The sequence below is a fragment of the Acanthochromis polyacanthus genome, chromosome 20, assembly GCF_021347895.1.
Source record: "Acanthochromis polyacanthus isolate Apoly-LR-REF ecotype Palm Island chromosome 20, KAUST_Apoly_ChrSc, whole genome shotgun sequence".
NCBI classification, from domain to species: domain Eukaryota; kingdom Metazoa; phylum Chordata; class Actinopteri; family Pomacentridae; genus Acanthochromis; species Acanthochromis polyacanthus.
In genome coordinates, this window is record NC_067132.1 from 16,643,101 (window position 1) to 16,662,712 (window position 19,612).

The window sequence follows — 19,612 nt, forward strand, 5'->3', positions numbered from 1 at the left end:
TGCAAATAGAATAAGCACACAAATAGAGTTACTTCAGCAAAAACATGAGATAAACAAAAGCTGCCACTCAGTTTTATGACTCTCGGTAAAAGCGCTGCTGAGCGATGGTGGATTGGAAGCTTTGTGGCTAATTTTTGGGTTAGATATATACAGCCGACTCACTAACAATCCTCCGTTTTATTTCCCGTTTGCCTCGATAAGTGATTAATCACCATTATTTCAATTTGTTGAGAGAGGAGTCAAGATCATGACAGGACAAAAATAACATCCACAACAGAATAATAAACCCGGTTTGAGAAACAGCCTGATTGAACGTGACTATGAGGGTGCGCCCCGCTCCAATGACTATACCTCCCCGAAAACATCTCCCTTCCTCTGTGTGACACGGTAAAGCAAGAAAACAAATTTGCTTGCTTTGTTAATCTCCACTGCAATTAAGTGGAGCCACACGACAGCCTGCCAGAGGGAGAGAGGGGGAAAGAGACGGAGAGGATGAGCGAGACAGAGTGGTGGGAGGGAAGACGAGAAGAAGAGCAAAAAAGAGAGAGAAAAGGGTAAAGATGCAGAAAGAAGTGAGAGAATCAGAGACAGTGAGGGAGAGAGAGAGAGAGAGAGAGAAAAGAGGGGATCAGGCCTGAAATACCCTCCCTCATAATAGTTTGTTGTGATAAGCCATTGTGAGAGAGGCATGCGAACAGCCGAGGCTGTCAATTTGATTAGCCATTATACTGCATGTTTAATTGCAGTTATTGGCTCGTCATTTCCCTGCTACGCTGCAGAGGGCACGCTAAGCCCCGACCCCACACTGCCATCAGGTGTGCGCCGAGTGCTTTATTATTACCACCAGGAAGAATCCCCTGACAATTCCTGCGTGTCAGTATCTGTGTGTGTGTGTGTGAAGTGAGCTTGTGTGCCCATTATACCTGCCAATCGGCAATGTGCGTAATTGTAATTTCAGTTTTTACTGCTGTGGCATAATCAAGTGGCGAGAGTATCTAATGCAGCTAAATGCAAACTATGTGATGTGTGAAAGTGAGTGTGTGCGTGTTTAATGGCTTTCTATGGCTGCCCACATGGCACGCACAGCTGTTGACCGTTGATGCACTGCCTAGTCAACAACCAAACCATGCACATCCCATAATGGAGCCTCGGTTACGGTTGCCAAGGTTGAACAAGCTCGGTCGGTACAAACACTACACACCGCTTCGTCCTCTTGAAAAATAAAAACGCACACACATCACAGAGGCACACGATGCTCACGTTCAAACAATATAATGCTGATTGTGGGCGGGCTGGTCGCTGCGTACTGATTGATTGACAGGTGTCAGAAAGGCGTGGCTAAAATGTTACAGGATTGTTATTGAATTTAGCACCCCTCAACCCCACCTCACTCTCTCCCTCACACACACACGCACACACACACACACACACACACCTACCTCGTCATTCAGCTCGGCGCTTTGTTCCTGCACTGACACCATTTCAATTTGCTCCACAAATCTGCAGCATTTTCAGCCTGACTGCCTAAGGAGCAAACCAGCTGTGAAATTGCCTCTCTCCCGGGAGTGTTGGACCCCCCAGCCCCCACCACGTACCCCTTTGCTCCTTTGCCTCCCTCATCCCTGACTGACTACCCCCCCATACACACACAGACACACACACACATATGTATATGCACTCACGCTGGCCCACGTACACACGCCAAACACAGTTATGCCAAAAGGAAGCGTGAAGTGTGTGTACGAGCGCGACAGAATAGAAGACAGAGTGGAGACAGGATGTATAGAATAAAGGGAAAAGTAAGAAATAAGAAAAGGAGGCTAAATCACACAAATTGAACCAAATCACAGAGCAACAGTCTATAATGGCTCACACAATAAAACAAGCACTCAAGACTTCCTCAGTCTTAAAAACACCCGTCTCCATCCTTTAGGTGACAGGCACATGCACAAAGACACACACGCATCCGACCTCCAAAGAACTTTTGAGCACTATACTGTTGCTCGAGTACACCAGTGAAGCAGTTAATGAAAAGGTAGTCAGTCAGACAATTTCTCTGTGTGAGGACAGTCAGCAGCGGGCCAAACAAAAACAGAAACGCAGTCGAGTTGCGCTGAAAAAGCTGCTAACTGGCTTGACATGGACATGCTTTAAAACACACAGGTGACACAGAAGAGGCCTCGGCGTTGCACACTTTTCTCCATACTCTTCTCCGGCTTTGCTGCAAACATGCGTCGTAAATACTAAAGCCACAATATCCGAGCCCTCGCACAACTGCAGCTGCAGAAAGAGAGAGGGAGTGAGAAAAGGGAGGGAGATGGAGAGAAACAAACATACATTTTCCCTCAGCTGTGAGGCCACAAGGCTTTAAAACTCTTGAGCTTTTTAGATGCGATGAGCGTTATTGCCGGTTGTGGTAGTCACGCCGATCAGCTTCACAAGACACCATAATGAGTCAATATATGTAAATCTTTACTAGGCAAACACGGCGGGAAACAAAGGCATTTAACTGGTGCTCTCGCCCGCAAGCCTCCAACGATTCAGCACCGGTAATTTCTCCCCATTGAAAGGCATAATTGCCTGCTATTTGAAGATATTCATGCTCAATTTTTGAAATTAATTTCAATTGGGGGGAAATGTAGAAATGTCAGCTCCAGTGAAAGGGATTTGATTTCAATTATCCTCGCTCAAAGGACTGTGATTTCCAAATACACTTAAGCAAAATTATGACAAGAATTTTTGTTCGGCAAAATTCAGTGTTTAAAGAGCGATTAGGCGATAATGGGGCAGCTTTGAGCCGGCAGTGAATGCAGCCGTCTCCCTCTGAAAGGCACTCAATTATCTCTGATTGCTCCCGCTATAATGTATCAAATAGAGATACCTGCTATTGCCGTAATTTGTGTGAAAATTAACATGCTGCAATTTCCACTAGAGGGAAAAAGGGAGCTCTAATGGGCGCCTGAGCGTACATCAATAAAACGAGGGGAGAAAAAGAGAGAGACAGAAAGGGAGGGTGAGAGGAGGAGAGAAAGAGCGAGCCAAGAGAAGAGAGAATGAGTGGAAGAGCTAAGGAGGGAAGGGAAAGAAAGAATATGAAAAGAAAGGCGCAGGGAAGAAAGCATTAAATAAAAAGGGGAGAAAAAAGGAAAGTCAGGACAGAGATTGGAGACATGGTGAGGAAAAATAGCCTATTTGAGCTAAGCACTCTCGAGGGAGGGAGGGATGGAGAGGAGAGAGGGAGAGATGAAGAGTGAGGGAGAGAGGAAGAGAAAGAAATTTAATTTACTGAAAATATTACAAATTGCACCTGTGCATAACTCCCCCAAATTACCAACCAATCAAGGCAGAGTGCCTATTACTCTCCCATTACATGGAGATCAGATCACGCTCTGAATCTGTGTCCAGAGAGAGAGACGGAGGGAGGGAGGAAAAAAAAGGGAGAGAGATGGATGGAGGAAGGAGAAGCGAGGAGAGGCAGCCCCCACAGCGATGGTAAATGTACCATGATGCAACAGAGAGAAGGGAACGTAGAGTCACAAACAAGATGCTCCTTTGCAGAAGCTCTGGCACAAACAAGTGCTTTTAGTGCGGCATACACAAAGATGAATCTCTGATTGTCTTTCTGGCTGCTGCTGATATTATCTAGATAATCTATGATGATACTGGCAGATAGAAAGCATGAAGGGAATGGAGCCAGAGTAATCCAGCAGCCTGGGAGCCTGGCTGGGTGCACAGAAATCTGACAGAGGAGTCAAACCACAATCTAATTTAAAAAAATCAAAAAAAGACAACCTGTGAGTGGAAACCACTGGAGTCCTCATCTTCCTCTCTGCTTATCTGAGTCGTCTATCTACCAGCAGCTCAAACAGCCATGAATGGCCTATTGAGATCGCTGCATAATTAGCGGCAATTAAATATGTAAGCTGCTGGGCTATTAATCTCCACGCACTGGCTGGCTTCAGTGTTACCTAATACTGAAAGTCAGTGTTAGCCCACTATGAATCACTATTCCTGGAAAAATAAAATCATCTGAAAGCAAGGTCAGGTGCAATAATGAGGGTTTAAATGTCTTGCTTAAGGGCACTTCAGCAGGGCAGACACTTGCTGCATTGATAGATGGCAGCCTTTTCTGCTAACGAAGTATTTCAAGAACTTGCAGTGTGTCAAAGTAATGAATTCAGAACTTCACTAAAGCAGTTAAAATACAAAGTGTTGAAGCAGAATTAATACATTGTCGAAAAGGAACATTTGCTTTTTTATTTTCACATCTAATGTTTCACTTCTATACTAATTTTGTTAAAGGATGCACTTGCTATTAAAAAAAATACAAATAAATGATTCTGTTTATTGTTCTTTAGAACCTGAAGCTGATATATTAAACAGGAGTAGAAATCCCCATTTTATAGCTAGAACCCACAAACATACCAGATTGGATTTAATTCCACACAAACACATAAGTCTTAAGCCAGGTTTGTTCTGACACATTACACACTTTAGTATCGAGGTGCAACTAATTGTCAGAGAAGCAACATTTGCTTCAAAAAGATAGAAACACTGTAATGCATAAACCAACTGATTTCTAGTCTATGGATTCCTACATTTTGTTCACATGTATTAACACCTGTTTGTTTATCTGATCATCACTCTGTCAGCATGTTGTCACTCTGTGCTAAAGAGCAAGTGAACATTATACTGAAGACAGGAATGATTCAACCAAACGGTCAGACTGCTCCATCACAGTCCTGATAAAACATTTCCCTCGCAGGTTGTTTAAGTGATATAATTTAATGTATTCAAAGGTTTCTCATGTTCCCTCCTCTATGAACTTGTTTAACCTTCTAAAAAGCAACTTTGACGTAGAATTTTTCACCAAATCTGTCATGTAAGAGTCAAGCCTGCCATCTCCATTGTGCAGTAGTAGTTTTTTTGGTAGTTTCATCTTGTGTTTTACTGTTTTTCATCATAGTAAATTCAGCCGTTGGTGCAGGGTCCAGCATGCCAGGACATGGAGACCACATTTGTCCTAGCTTCCGTGCCTGGATGTGATTTGTTCAGGTGTAGAGACAGGACGCTGAACAGAACTCCTTTTAGGCAGGAGGATTACATTCATGGAGACACGATGGAGCTCCAGATGGGATGTCTAACCCAGGACCATGTAAGACTGATATCTGTTATGGTTCCTATGGTGGCCACAGCTGCTTCAGCTTCACAATCGGCTCGACAAAAACGCAACCTACCACTATAAGTCTTCTTTTATAGTGTTTGCAGACTTCTAAATCAGTCGGCTCTATAGCGCCTCTTTCTCTCCTCATATTGCACCACAAAACGTAATGCTGATTTGTTAGACAGCACAAGATACGACTGAACCCAGCTTCTGTTACGTTCTAATGTCCCAATAGCAAACTATAGTTGTGTTATGTCCTGATATGTGACAGTAAACAACACGAGTTACCTTTATACGTCTTGTCACTTGCTGAGACACCAGTCCTGCAATTCACAAGTTCTCCTTACAGCACAAATTAATTTGTCACTGATAGCTGTTATTCCTCCAAATCTTTACCCGTTTCTGTTCTCTGCAACAACTGACATAATCATAAAAAAATTCTGTGGTTTTTCATACCTGTATAAATTCAAATTTCTGACCTCTTCAGTGTCAAAACGACTGTTAAGATACATATTTCCTATTGTTAAACCTGACCTATCTTGTCCATTCTGCCCTGAGTGACACCACAATCAAGTTGTGCTTTTTGAACTAAATACACACAACCATGTTTTTGCTTTTTAAATCTTAGCTCTGGTTTATTTTCCTGCATATTAATTTATTAGGCGATCTGCAAGTTGCCCTTTAAGGGTACCTCAGTAAACTTAACAACCTTCCCAGTCGAGCAGAGTAGACATAAGCAGGACATTTCTGAATTTACTATAACTCCTGTTTATATTTGTCCACAGTGCAGTAAATATTTAACATTGATCCATTTTTGGAAGCACAACAGCTTTAGAAAAAATAAAACACAAACTGAGAAACTGGGGAAGTAGTAACAACAAATCTGGTTATACTGAATGAAACATACCAACTTTGTAATATATTTATTTTCACACTACCAAGGCACCTGAATGTTTTACTCCTCGTGCCTTACAGAGAGCACTAACTCTGACCACAGCACTTGTTACTAGTTGAAAAAGACCCTCCAAACAAGAAAAAAAAAAGCGTTTTCATTGAGTATTCTTACGCCATTTTACATCTTTACGCAAAACAACTTGGAAACTTTACTGCTTACATATTTTGTCATCATCGCAATCAATCAATCACAAAAAGACCATGTAATCAAACAGTGGTGAGTCAAACAGTGAGGTAAAATGAAGACAGGCTAGAGTTTTTAGGGTAGAGAAAGGAAGCATGAGCGAGCACAGAGAGTTAAATGTTTTATTCAGCCTGCAGTTTAAAGTGCCACGGCCCTCAGGCACAGCAATGGCTGCCTAAGTGGCTACAGTGACAGCAAAAATTGGCCTTCTGGTTTACAACCTGTCGCCACAGAGCCAGACACAGCAAAGCAGCCAAGGGGGGGACAGATAGGAGCAGCACACGCAAGATAAAAAATTGACAGGAGAGAGTTAAGGCAAGGGTTGAGACAGGAATAGTAAGAATGGGACAGAGAAAGAGAGGACAAAACGAAGATTGAACCGTCATGCTCAAATTGATAGGGAGAGTGTTTCTTTTAAATCCAGTGGTCAAACTAACAAAGTGTTCATAAGGCGGCTACCACAGCTAGACAGACAGATGCTTTTAATGGCTAAACTACCATCCAGCTCTTAGGGCCTTTCGAACACATGGAGGCAGGCAGGTGTGCGCACGGACACGGTCACACATACACACAGAACGTTGTAGACAGAGAAGATCGGCTTTATCAGAGTGTCTATATGGTGAAATGTGACACTAATGAGCGCGGATGTACACATGAGAGGTGAGACGGCAGCTCCATAGCACCATCACCTGGAAAAGACTCACGGAATACAACGATCTGTGCTGCTGTGTGGATTCAGCTCAATCTCGGTCCGCTGGATGTGTGTGTGATGTGGCAGTTTTGTGTTTCTGTCATCGTTTTAACCCAGCAGGGAAATGCATGGTCATGTGTGTGTTGGTGTTAATTCTGACGTTTGCAGGACTGGGTGCGTTACCTCTGGTCTAAGTGTTGCTCTGGTGCAAGCAGGGCAGATGGGTCCATGTCTGGAGAAGGCGATGGGCAAACGTCTGGTCCTGTTCTGACAGGCCTGGTCCTCGCACACCAACCAGCCCTGTGACAAGTCAAACACAAAATGTGAAATCCAAAAACTTCCAGAACAATCAGTGCATTAAGAGACAGTTAAACAACAACAACAAAAAGTCAGAAAACAAGTTTTTATTTACGCTCTGTCAAACAGACCCATCTCTTAATTTTCATTCTATGATTTTTAAAGCATTACTAAAACTGGAAATTTCTGCAGCTCAAACACTCCTTCAAAATCAATGCAAACTATGGCTTTTTATTGATAAGTAAATATGACAAAAATACAAATGTACAAGGTGCATTTCTATCACACTGATGAACATAGAAAGGATTGCATCAGAAAAACAAATTCAAAGCAGCCCTTACTGCCATATGTGATTAGTCATTTATAAAATGTGTTCATGTCGACACGGATTTTGTCGATAAATGTGTTCTTAAAAAATGACAATATAAAGAAAAGAAAAAAAAAAAACTTTTGTCGTCTCCAGAAGCTTTAGAAACAGTTTCTGGTAATGAGGAAATTTCACTGAAAATTGTTGCTTCCATTTAGCTGCTCTAATTCTGCACAACAATCTGACAAGAAAAGTACTCAGAGGGAGGAAAAAGGAGGGTTTGTAAAATAAAAACAACTGCACGAGACAGGAAAGAAAGAGGGAAGAGAACATAGATTTATATCTGACTTCATATCCCACCCCTCTCTCTCTCTCTCCATCTCTTTACATTTCAATGTATCTCAGCTGCTGTGTGTCAGGGTCCTGCTCTGTCTGACAGGCAGAGCAGCGGACAGCCAAAACGGCAGTAGTTAGGACCCCCTGGGGTGAGGTAGTGACCCTGGGCAGGTGCTATGGTCTAACCCTCTCAATCTCCCCATATTCTTCCAGACCCCTCCTCCCCCTCTGCTTCTTATGCCCTGTCATTACTAAGGAGGGTTTAAAGGGGAGGGGGTTAATGCCCAACTAATGACAGAGCATAAGACCCACCGCCATCATCGCCTTTGCTCCTTTCCTACATCCATCTATCCTTCCTTCCCTCCATTCATTCAAAATAAACCCCTTCTAAACCACTGCACCTGTCTTTCTATCCACACCCCCCTAACACATGGAGGCACGCCGTGTTTCTCGGATTGATTTTTAGGTCTGCCTTTGTCTAGTCTCTTGATCAGTTTTCGAGCTGCAGCAGCTACAAAAGAAACTGTTATTTTTCTCTTTACAGCTGATTTAACCATATAGTATATAAACCCCTTTATCTACACAGGTACCTTCAATATCCTTTCTTGACTCATTACCTGGATGCATATCTAGTGCACATGACATTTTAAAATGACTTCATAAACATAGAAAAGTTAGTTTGCGAAGTTAGCGAGACATGTCTAACTGTACATTTAGAATATTTGTATAACCAGTAATATCGGTGGAATTGTTTGCAGCAGCATTACAAACCTGGACACCTAAAGTTTGCCAAAGTGCAATTACACAACAAGTAAACAGCACTTTAAAAGTTCTAGATTTGACTAAGATGTGGTGTCCGAGCCATTTAATAACAGCAGGCAGGTGCTTTTTTTGGAAATTTGTTCCCTATGTTGTTTGTTTTTTAACCAGAATTTCACTAACCATGGTTGGTTATGTGATTTTGAAATTATCATTTGTATTTGTTAAGACCAATTTGAGATTATTTTTATTTTGCAGCTAAATCTCTTCCACTATAATTCACTGTTCTAAAGCTAAATATAGGACTTAACGAAAAGGGAGAACATATTTGCATTTGTAAGCGCTATATAACAATTACAGCTTGTCAAGTGTAGAGTCACAAAGTATAATGAGCTGGTCAAAGAAGGAATGCCTCTGACTAAAAGCTACATTTATTAACAAAAATCACACCACCAGAATTACTGCTATATGAATACAAGATGACATATTAATGACATATGTGATTGTTACAACATATGTCGTTGAGGTGTGTGGAAAAAAAAAAAGAAAAGTATACCAATTTTTCGTATCAGTTCCTCCCAATATCAACATGTGCAGGCAGTCTACACAAATCCCCATGACTTGTGGTGGCATTTAACCGATGAAAGAGGGTAAAATTAAAGGAAATTAAACATTCTGTGGTGGGGAAGTAAAAACTAACAGGAGGACAGACAGAGGGGTAAGGAAACGAAACAACTTGACAATACTAAAATTGAATAATACTGATAATGCTCACACACAGTCACAACCTACAATGCAGGGCATACATCATTTAGGGCCGGGTGATAAATCAAATTCGATTAATTCGCATTTTTAAAACCTGACGATTTCAAAATTTGCCAAATCGTAAAAATCGAGGCGAGCTCAAATATATAACAATGCAGATTCTTCTTCTGCCTTTCACGACTTGTGCACTGGCATTTGCGTCCGCCCCTCATCTCCTTCCGCCAAAACACTCACATCCCCATCATGGCGAACACAACAGCAGACGAAGAGTTGGTCGCGAGAAAAGGCCCTCATGTTACATCGATTATATGGAAGTGGTTCGGCTTTGACAAGACTGACACAGAGCAAACTACAGTCATGTGCAAGGTTTGCAAAAGTACTGTGAAAACAAAGAGTAGTAGCACAACTAACCTCTTTCAGCACCTCTGGCAGAGGCATCCTAAAGAATGGGAAGAGTGCTCGCAGCTACGGAAGTGCGGCATGGCTACCACTAGTCATAGCAAACAGACCGCAAAGAAACAACAAAAACCGATTAAAATCGTAATCGTCCAAGATGACTCAAAAAAAAAAAAATCTAGATTTTATTTTTTGGCCATATCGCCCAGTTCCAACATCATTAATGCTTTTTGCTGTTTTATGCGGTATTTTCTTCTACAGGTACACAGATATTGGGATGATAAATGTCTTGCAATGTATCAAGGATTGCAAAATTGCTGTATCATGATACAATATTTATCACTGGTAGGATAGGAAGCGACTCCCGCCCTTAATATGCCGTCATGGCTACATAATATGAATTAAACAATGCAAGTAGAACGCAAGCAGTCCGTCAACTGGGAGCATCCACATATAGCAGGTCAGAAAACTATTTTCATAAATGTTTTTAGACTTGTTTGTGCCATGAACAAACAAAACACCAATCTAAACAGTTTCTGAGATCCCATGGACTACTTTAACACCTAAAAGGGACACAATTTAGAGCAGCGCATGAATGATTTAATGTGGACAGTATGCAAAGCTGCCACATATGCAAGCGAACGGTGTAGATAATTGCAAGTTTTAAGGGTGTTTAATGCATTTTTTTCCTATAAAAACATGAAATCTAAGTGTTCGCAGAATGAGGAGTGCTTCATGTAGTCCAAACTATCTCTCACTCACACGTTTGTACTTCTGTCTTAGTGAGGACATCCATAAGCGTAATGCATTTCCTAGAGCCTTACCCTAACCTTAACTATCACAACTGATTGCCTAAACTTAATCCTTACCCTAACCAAACCTCAATTCATACCTGTTCTCTAAAAACAAGTCTTCACCCTCAAACATGGCTGTTTCAAAGTGAGGACCGGCCAAAATGTCCTCACTTTGTAAAAATGTCCTCACTTTGATAGTTAAATGCAGAAAATGGTCCTCACAATGTAGCAAGTACAAGAACACACACACACACAGATCCAGCCAATCTCCTCTAAATGAAAACCAAACACACACATATGTCCCAAATCAATTAGAAAGTCCCAGAGTTCACAGCTTTACCCACAAACCCCAGCTCCAGGACTAATTATCTTAACACCTCTGCTGCTCTTGTGCAAAGAGCTGAGCATCATGGGAAATGAGCCTGCTTCGCCGTCTCTGATAAAGACACAGGACAATGGTTTGTGGAGGTGGGAGATAAGGAGATGTGTTTGATCGCAGTCTTTTTTTTGTATATTCCTTATAACACAAGCTTTGGTACACACTGCTGCTCCCATGGAACAAATTCACACACACACATTCAGTGTGAGTACAAACATATTAATCAGTCACCATTCACATGCATTAAACTGAATTAATAAGGCAAAGACTGAGGAGGTTCAAAGGTACAACAGCTACCCAGAATGCCCTTCTGCTCCACTCCTGCGACCCCAGCCCATCCACACAAGCCACACACATTTAAAAAAAAAAAGAAAATTAAGTTAAGATTAAGTGCAGCAGACCCGTGAGCCACGTAGAAAGAACTGAAAAAAGAAGCGCATCAGGAGCAAGGCAGGGTGGGAAAAAAAAAACAAAACATCTAATTGAGGCATTTTGCCAGAGCGGGGGTGGGGGGTGGGGGAGTACAGTCGGACGCGAGAGAATAAGGACTCATAATTGCATAATTATAGCAGTGGATACCTGACACACTGAATGCAGACGTCAAATGAGTTCCACATAATTTAACCAAACAGAGGCAAGACCAGGCCACGACATGGCCCACCACGAAATATACCCTCCCTCTGCTTCCTCTTCTTTGTCGACACATTTCTTTTAACACTCCCATTTCTTCCAAAACCTCTCCGTTCTGCTACATTTTTACACTTTGGGGACTTGGGATTCACGATCCTCTTATTTGCTGTATATTTCTGTTGAAGCTAAAGACATGTGACAAGTTAAAGGAACATAAAGGTGTTGGGTCACCATCTGCCACCAGAACTGCTTCAATGTGCCTTGGCATTGACTCTGAAAGTAATTTTTCCAAAGACAATCCTTCATTGGGTGTTTTGAAGATGATGGCTGAAAGGGCTGTCTAACACACTGGTCCAAAACATCCCAAAGATGTTGAATTAGGTTGAGATCTGGTGACTGTGAAGGGCACAACAAATGATTTACATTATTTATATACTCAGTGATCCTTCATAGGCACTGGATGGGGACAGTATCGTCCTAGAAGAGAAACGTCTTATCATAGGATAAAGGTTTGTATTGATTTACAGGCATCCTTCCGTCTAATGGGAAACTGGACTTAAACCATGCCACTGAATTGCCCCCTGATTGGAGAAAAAAAAGAGCCACCAGAAGCCCTCAATGTTGGGCTCCAAGTTTAGGTGTCAGCTGTCTGTGCTAGGTAAAGAGTGATGTTTTTGAATAATTCCACAGTCAGGCTGCTGCTGTTTTTAACCCTTGAATGTCTTATTGAATGGCTCCATAGTCAGTCAGTATTCAATTCATAAAGTAAGTCTTTTATCAAGCAAAACATTCCATTTGAGCTGCTAATTTGAAAGAATAAACAATTCAAAGAGTTTGGCTTCTGAGAATTTGTGATTTATTTATTTTTTGCTCTTTTCTGACATACAAATGACAAGAAAATTTACCAATCAATAATGAACGTATTAGCTAATAATAATAACTGTTAGTCCCAGTCTGAACCTCCTTCCCTCCATTCATTCCTTCTGTGTTTGCTTGTTATTTTTAGTTCGGGGCCTGTATTGTTAATTAAGGCTGCGACTGATGATAGTTTTTAGTATTAGCTGATATCGAAAAACTATCTGATGGTAATTTTCGGTTGATTAATCGCTCTATGAAGTGTCGGGAAAAGCCTTGAAATTGCTGGTTTTGCGCAGTCCCATCTCTCACTTTTCTGCTCCTCTGTTCCGTTTTAGATCATTGTGAAACTGAAAATGTGAGGTTTTTGATTGGATGACCGGAACTTGCGAAGCTTTTTTTTTTTTGTCATTTTGTAAATGTCGGAACAAAAAAACCCCAAGACTGAATGATGAAAAGTTAGCAGTAGCTTATAAACCGTTGTAAAGTGAATGTAATGCCTTTAAACAGCTTACTTGATCAGCGATAACTAGTGGAATTTGGGCTTTTTTTCGCTCTTTAAAATGACTACTGATAAACAACGGTCTGTCAATTAAAATAACTGACTAACTGATTGAGCTCCGTTGTTAATGTCAGCACAGTGGAGACGCCACTCTGTTATGACTCCTGTAGCAGAGGAATCCACCTGCCACACTCACACAGAAGCACCACACGGGCCTCTAGCTGGTTTGGTGCTTCAGCAGTCAACACTTCCAGCTCTAAAAGTGAATAGACCTAAAAATCGGTCTACTTCACAAACACGCACTCCCTCACACAGACACACACAGTGAAAAGAGCTCAAACGGTTCCACTTTGTACCTCCTCCGCTTAATCAAAGCTTCTCTATTCAACAATTTGACCTTTTGTTCAAAACAGGATTATCACCTTCTCTGGTCTTCATTCACCCTTTCTCTCTCTCCCTCCCCCTTTCTTCTCTTGCCCCTCAGCCCGTTTCCAGGGGCGACCCGCATGACGAGGGTAATTGCAATAATTTGTTAAATGCCATGGCAACGGTGGTTAGATGGGAGGGGTTTTAAAAAAAAAAAAAGGAAAAAAGAAGAATTGGGTGTTTCAGGAAACAACTGAATCTCTCATTTTGCCAAAGACAGCGGGACGAGAGGAGGGAAGGATGACAATAGTGTGTTTGTGTGTGTGTGAGGAACAAGTGTTTGCCCATTCTCAGGGTGCAGGTTTATTGATAATCGTGGGGATGAGGGTGGTTTGGGGGGCAGGAGGTAATTTCACTAATGATTAATGTCTCTGTGGTCTGAGCTCAAGACGCCGACACACATGTACATATATTCATCTGCACACACACACACACACACAGAGGTACAGAGCTTTCACTCTATCTGGCCAGACAAACAGCTCTATTTGAACTCTCCCTCGGCCTGAAAGGAATCCTTAATTACACAATATTACCCCTCTTCATTGCCCCACTGTGTGTGCAGAGTCCACGGCTGTTCAGCCTACAGTGTGTGTGTGTTGCTGTGTGACGTGTAAGTATTCAGTGGTAGCAGCTGTTTCACACATCATGACAAAGGGGCTGAGGGGGACTCGCTCCCCACACACACATTCACCGCACTAATTGATTTCTGTTCAGCACTGTGGGAGAGTTACCCCCCCACGCACACACACACTTTCACAGACGGCACATTCCACCCGCTGAAGACGAAGGTGTTGGAAGCTACCAGGAGAGGGAGAGGGAGAGGGAGGGGGAGAGAGAGAGAGAGAGAGAGAGAGAGAGAGAGGGAGAGGGAGAGGGAGAGGGAGAGGGAGAGGGAGAGGGAGAGGGAGAGAGAGAGAGAGAGAGAGAGAGAGAGAGAGAGAGAGAGTCCTCTACAAAGACAACACAGTCATCTAGTTTGATTCACTCTCGGGGCTGAGGACTGAGTACGGTGGCAACCAGACCTCTGCACTGTTTGTCTCTGCTGTGTTTAAAAGGAATCTATCCGTCTGTAGATATCAGTGTGCAGATACTGTAGCAACACAAATCACAGTGACACTGCACGGGCAACTTTTGAAAGCAACAGAGAAGTAAAACAAAGTCCTCAGCAGATACACTACATATTTTTTTCTCAACATCTCATAGAACTGAAAGTAATGAGTATTTTGACAGCTGAAAAATCTATCAACCAACGAAATAAGTAATCAATTGTTTAGATTATGAATCACATAATTACTCAGTGACAGCAGGGGTGTCAAACATGTGGCCCGTGGGCCAAAACCGGCCCCCTCTAGAGGGTTCAATCCAGCCCTCAAATTATAAAAGCTTCAGAGAAGACAAAGTGCAGATTGTAAATTCGTAAAAATGTAAACTTCAAATAATTTCTAGACCATGACAAGTTGTTTTGATAATTAGGTAAATTAACAGATTGTTCTTTCGTCATTTTGTGCCTCATTTTTGTAATATTTTGTCTTGTTTTTTTTGTCCGACTTGTTTGTCTCATGTTTGTGGTTTTGTTTCTTTTTTTTTTGTTATTCTTCATTTCCTTTTTTTCTCGCTTGTGTCCTTTGTCCACTTTTTGTCATTTTGTAATTTTTTTGTCTAATTTTTTGTCTCTTTATTTTGTTTTGTGTAGTCTGTCTCGTGTCTGTCGTTTCGTTTCTTGTTTTTGTCATTTTGTTTCCTTTTTGTCTCGCTTGTGTTTTTTCTTTTTGAGTTTTCTTTCATCTACGTCTATTTTTGTACCACTTTGTAACTTTTTTGTTTCGTGTTTGTCTCGTTTTTTGTCATCCTGTGTCTCATTTTTGTAATACTTTCTTGTTTTTGTAGTTTTTTGTCTTTTTGTTGTCTGACTTTTGTCATTATGGTCATACAGTAAAATCCTATATGGTTCTGTTCCAGATACTGTAGCTGTGATTAAATGTTGTGTGCCTTTATAGACACTGTGTGATCTGGAAGTTATCATGTGTAAATTATCAACTGAGGCTGTAGGTTGCTGAAATTGAATTTATTTTTCTTAAGAAGTTTCAGATTGTTCATAATGTTTTGTAAAAAGATAATTCCTTCAATGCGAACATTTTCAGAAACAAATGAAACATTTGGAGACTTGGTTATTTAATGGTCATTATGCTCTGATTTTACTGGTCCGGCCCGCTGGAGATCAAATTGGGCTGAATGTGGCCCATGAACTGAAATGAGTTTGACACCCCTGGTTTACAGCATCTGCTAACTAAGACAGTAATGATGCTTCTTGGGCACTCTTGTGTAATGTGTGTGTGTCTGTCAGATTTGCTGCTACAAGACTGCAATTTTCGACAGCAAGCTTTATTCTGCTATGTTGTAACGTTTTTATATCCAGTATGTGGGACCAGTCAGTGACCACAGTCCTGAAGCATGCATGCAGCACGCTTTCATGCACAGCCTGAATGACAGGCACAGAGAGAACGCATATGTCAGTCAAATCATGCAAATACAAGAAAATTTGTGGTATATCTCTGTGAAACTTTTCTGTTACTGAATATTTGTGACCAAAGAAAAGGTTGCAGCTTATTGTACTATCAGGCATGATATTTACATTATAGGTAATACTGCTCATGCTCTATCTGATGGTACATCTAATATCGTAGTTTATACATGGAACTAGGTTGTAATATGATTCTAATACATAGATGAGTTTTACATATAAACTAAAGAAATGATCTCACTGGCTGAAACCTTAATATGATCCGTAAGTTACAATGTAACGCACAGAGCAGATAAATATGGACATAAGGACAATTGGACAAGAGATAATTTCATTATGACTATTTGACACAGATACGAAGCTGATGTATATAAACTGGGTAATAAAGCTTCAACAAGCAGCATGCAGTCCTGTAGACAGTTATCCATTATTAGTGGACGACAACTTTTTGATATGACACCAGACTATTGGCAGTTTTAAGGAAATGTCCTGTAGTTTCTGTGATAAATTCCCAGAGAAACAGGTACTCACTGGTTAAGCTTCGTCAACCCAAGGCTGAGTTTATGTTGATTCAGTGAAACCACAAATGTTAGACGTCAGTGGTGAGTTTTCCAACCATGACATCAGTTTCTAACCATTCCAGTTTGACTGTAGTTTAAAAAACTTGAGTATATTTTTGATTTATCCAGTGTTCCTCCAGTTGTCCTATGCCTATATCAGCAGTGAATTTGGCCCGTAAGTCTGCAATGGTCAATGCTTTTATATAACCATACCGAGTGAGGTGTAGTCTATGAACAGTAGAACTCCAACAGCACTTCATCAGTTTAACTAAAACATGCATAGCATGTATTTGATCATATTTACATTTCTAAAAATACATACACATAGCACACTTCTTTCAGGGGTAGCAAAAATCTCCTTGAAAGCTACCAACAATTCCTATGTGCAGGAACAACTGTGTGTAGATAACTGACGATCCATATTTTCACACCTTGCAAACCTGCTGCACACAAAACAACCTGCAAAAATAATTTACCTTGTAAAGCTCATCATCCAACATCCTCAGTAATTTTTCTCACAAAGAGACAAATTGGCTTGATCTTTAAAATCAGATAGGTACGATTTATTGTATTTTTAGTTTGTACTGATACGTTAATGGCACAGTATCCCAGATGTCTCATTTAAATTTCACCTCATCATCTACAACGACAGCATGAGCATGTTAAATGTGGTACTCAAAGCAAGAATGGCCATTTAAGTATTTTCATGGATCATGCTCCTACAAATCTTTATGGAGCTCTTTTCATTTTGCACACATAGCGTGCTCTTTGGTTGAAAATGTCAGCGCAGTGCCCTGCTGAGGTTTCCTTCATCTTTTGTCCAACATCTTTTTAACATTACTGCATCTGTTGCATCCCCCATTGTGTTAAATACAGTCCAACCCTTTCACAGACACTTTGTGGAAGGTCAATTTTCACAGGTTTTCACTATTTCATTATACACAGCTCCGCTTCTCTGAGCTTGAGCTTGTATTTTGTCAGCCGAAGCATTAATTTAATTTCTTTAGGAATGTGTTGACAGATAGTGGTACGCAACAATTACAATGCGAAGCAAGAATAAATGCAGCTTTTACAGAACAAAGATATACTAATTTTACATCTACAGTCTGGATATATAGTAAGAAAAGGGTAAACAAATCAAGAAAACAACAGCAGAGCTGATTATCAGCCGACTATCTGTGTTGTTTAACAAACTGCAGCATTTCATAGTCAAGGAAAACTAATTGTATGAGTATTTGTGTGCTTCAGTGTGTCTTATTATGAGTTTATTTTTTTGTCAGAATCAGTTGTATTTATCAAATCCTTACAATAACAGACAAACTGGCCCAGAAACACAGAGATACTCACAGAGTAGTATTTTTTGATGTGACGACGGATGTCCAGTAGAAGTTTGTTGCTGATGTTGACAGAGTAGTCGAGGGGGGAGCCTCCACAGGGGAGGTGACAGCATCGCAACAAACTGGGCTCCAACTTCAAACCCTGAAAAAGAGAAAACGTGTCAGGATTCCAGAAAAAAAGACGCATCAATACATAGACACACACACACCATGTCTGCAATTAAAGCCAAGCTATTTTTTACTGTCTAATTCAATGCATGTTCCTTAATTTGGGGCATCTGATTGGTGGAAAGTCTGTATAATGCTACACTCAGGTATAGCTGGATAAAAAAATAGTACTGGGTAAAATATATTTGTAGCATACAGTATCAGAAACTGACATATCAAAAGTTGTCCTTGAATGACACATTCTTAGCCTTTTTATCAACTTTCTGATCCAATATATACAATATTACAGATTGAATTAAAATAAGAAAACTTTATCAAACAGTGACTTATTGGCTAGTTTGACACATCTTCGTTAACCATAAATCAAGTTTATATTCCCCAAAATAGGAATGTTTTCTTATGGCAACAGCAATAAAAGCTAGTATTGCAAAGTGGGAGGAGCAGGTGACTCTAAATTTCCCCACTCTGATTCCCATTTCAGATTTTTCTTGTGACGTTTTCCTCAACAATCTTTGAAAGAGAAGCACAGGGCTTACACTGAAAAATGACATGATCCTAAAGACTCATATGATCACGAGATTTAAATATTCCATCTCAGTTTTCAAGAACCAATCAGTGTGACCAGTGCTCTAAACACTATAAGACCTGATTACCCTCGCATGCAGAATCCAGGTGGCAGCAAATATAAAACACCTAAAAATTGTTGTTGTGGACAAATCACAGTACTTTTGTCGAAAAATTCATTCAAAATTCACGATTAAAATGCAATCATTTGAAATACTTTTACACTGTAGGTTATATGATGTCTTTCTTGACTTTTTAAATCAAAGAATCAGACATTTTTGAATACAACTCTTCATTTAATGATTTAACAGAGTAAGTTTCAGACGTATCCAAGTCATAAAAGTGCTCAAACTGTGAATGATCTCGCATTATCCGTGATCAAGACGACGTAAATTGCTGGATTCAGCTCTGCAAAGGGCAAAGGAAGTTAAGAGTACTGGCTAATGCAATAAACAACCGGGTTTAGTTGCACATTTGGCCGAGCAAATTTAATATAGATTTTCGTCTGTAGGTACTAGGGCTGGACCCGAATATCTGAATATTAATTTTGAGATCCGAATATTCGGTGCCCCCCTCCATCGGACGTTACGGAGTGGACCAAATATTTGTCATTAATCGGGGCCAAATATCCAGAGCCCAGAAACTGCTATTCGGGCCAGCCCTAGCAGGTACAGTGGTTGTAAAGGGCGAGCATTTACAACAGTGTGCATGAATGTATGCATATAGGAATTAATCATAGCTCCACTTTTAACCATCCAACTCGCCCATTACCTCCACAAAGAACATGTCGAACATGGAAAGGTGTTCGAGCTTAAAGCACCCCTGGGCTTAGTGAATTTTAACATTATTGTAGCCTGAAGAAAACAGGTCAAAGTGACCCCAGCATCCTTGAATAGTTTCCTTGACAGCAAGGCTCATAGTTAATACAATAAAAGAAGTAGCCACAGTACATTGCTCCTTAAAACCTCAACTCCATTTACCACTTGCATTGACGGCAGTAAAAAAAATAGTGACACCCCCCAC

General features: G+C 40.8%; 1 protein-coding gene across 4 annotated transcripts in view; it reads right to left on the minus strand.

Moving 5' to 3' along the window:
• Positions 1-19,612, minus strand: part of pola1 (polymerase (DNA directed), alpha 1) — a 61,829-nt gene that overhangs the window by 11,160 nt on the left and 31,057 nt on the right. For 3 of the 4 annotated variants that reach the window (XM_022189978.2, XM_051940424.1, XM_022189977.2), the window contains exons 34-35: positions 17,868-17,999; positions 7,177-7,293 (exon numbers count right to left, since the gene is read on the minus strand). In XM_022189978.2, coding sequence (XP_022045670.2) covers positions 7,177-7,293; positions 17,868-17,999 — 249 coding nt within the window. Of the gene's footprint in view, positions 1-5; positions 2,281-7,176; positions 7,294-17,867; positions 18,000-19,612 lie in introns of those variants that run through there. The other variant, XM_051940425.1, reaches the window with a different exon arrangement.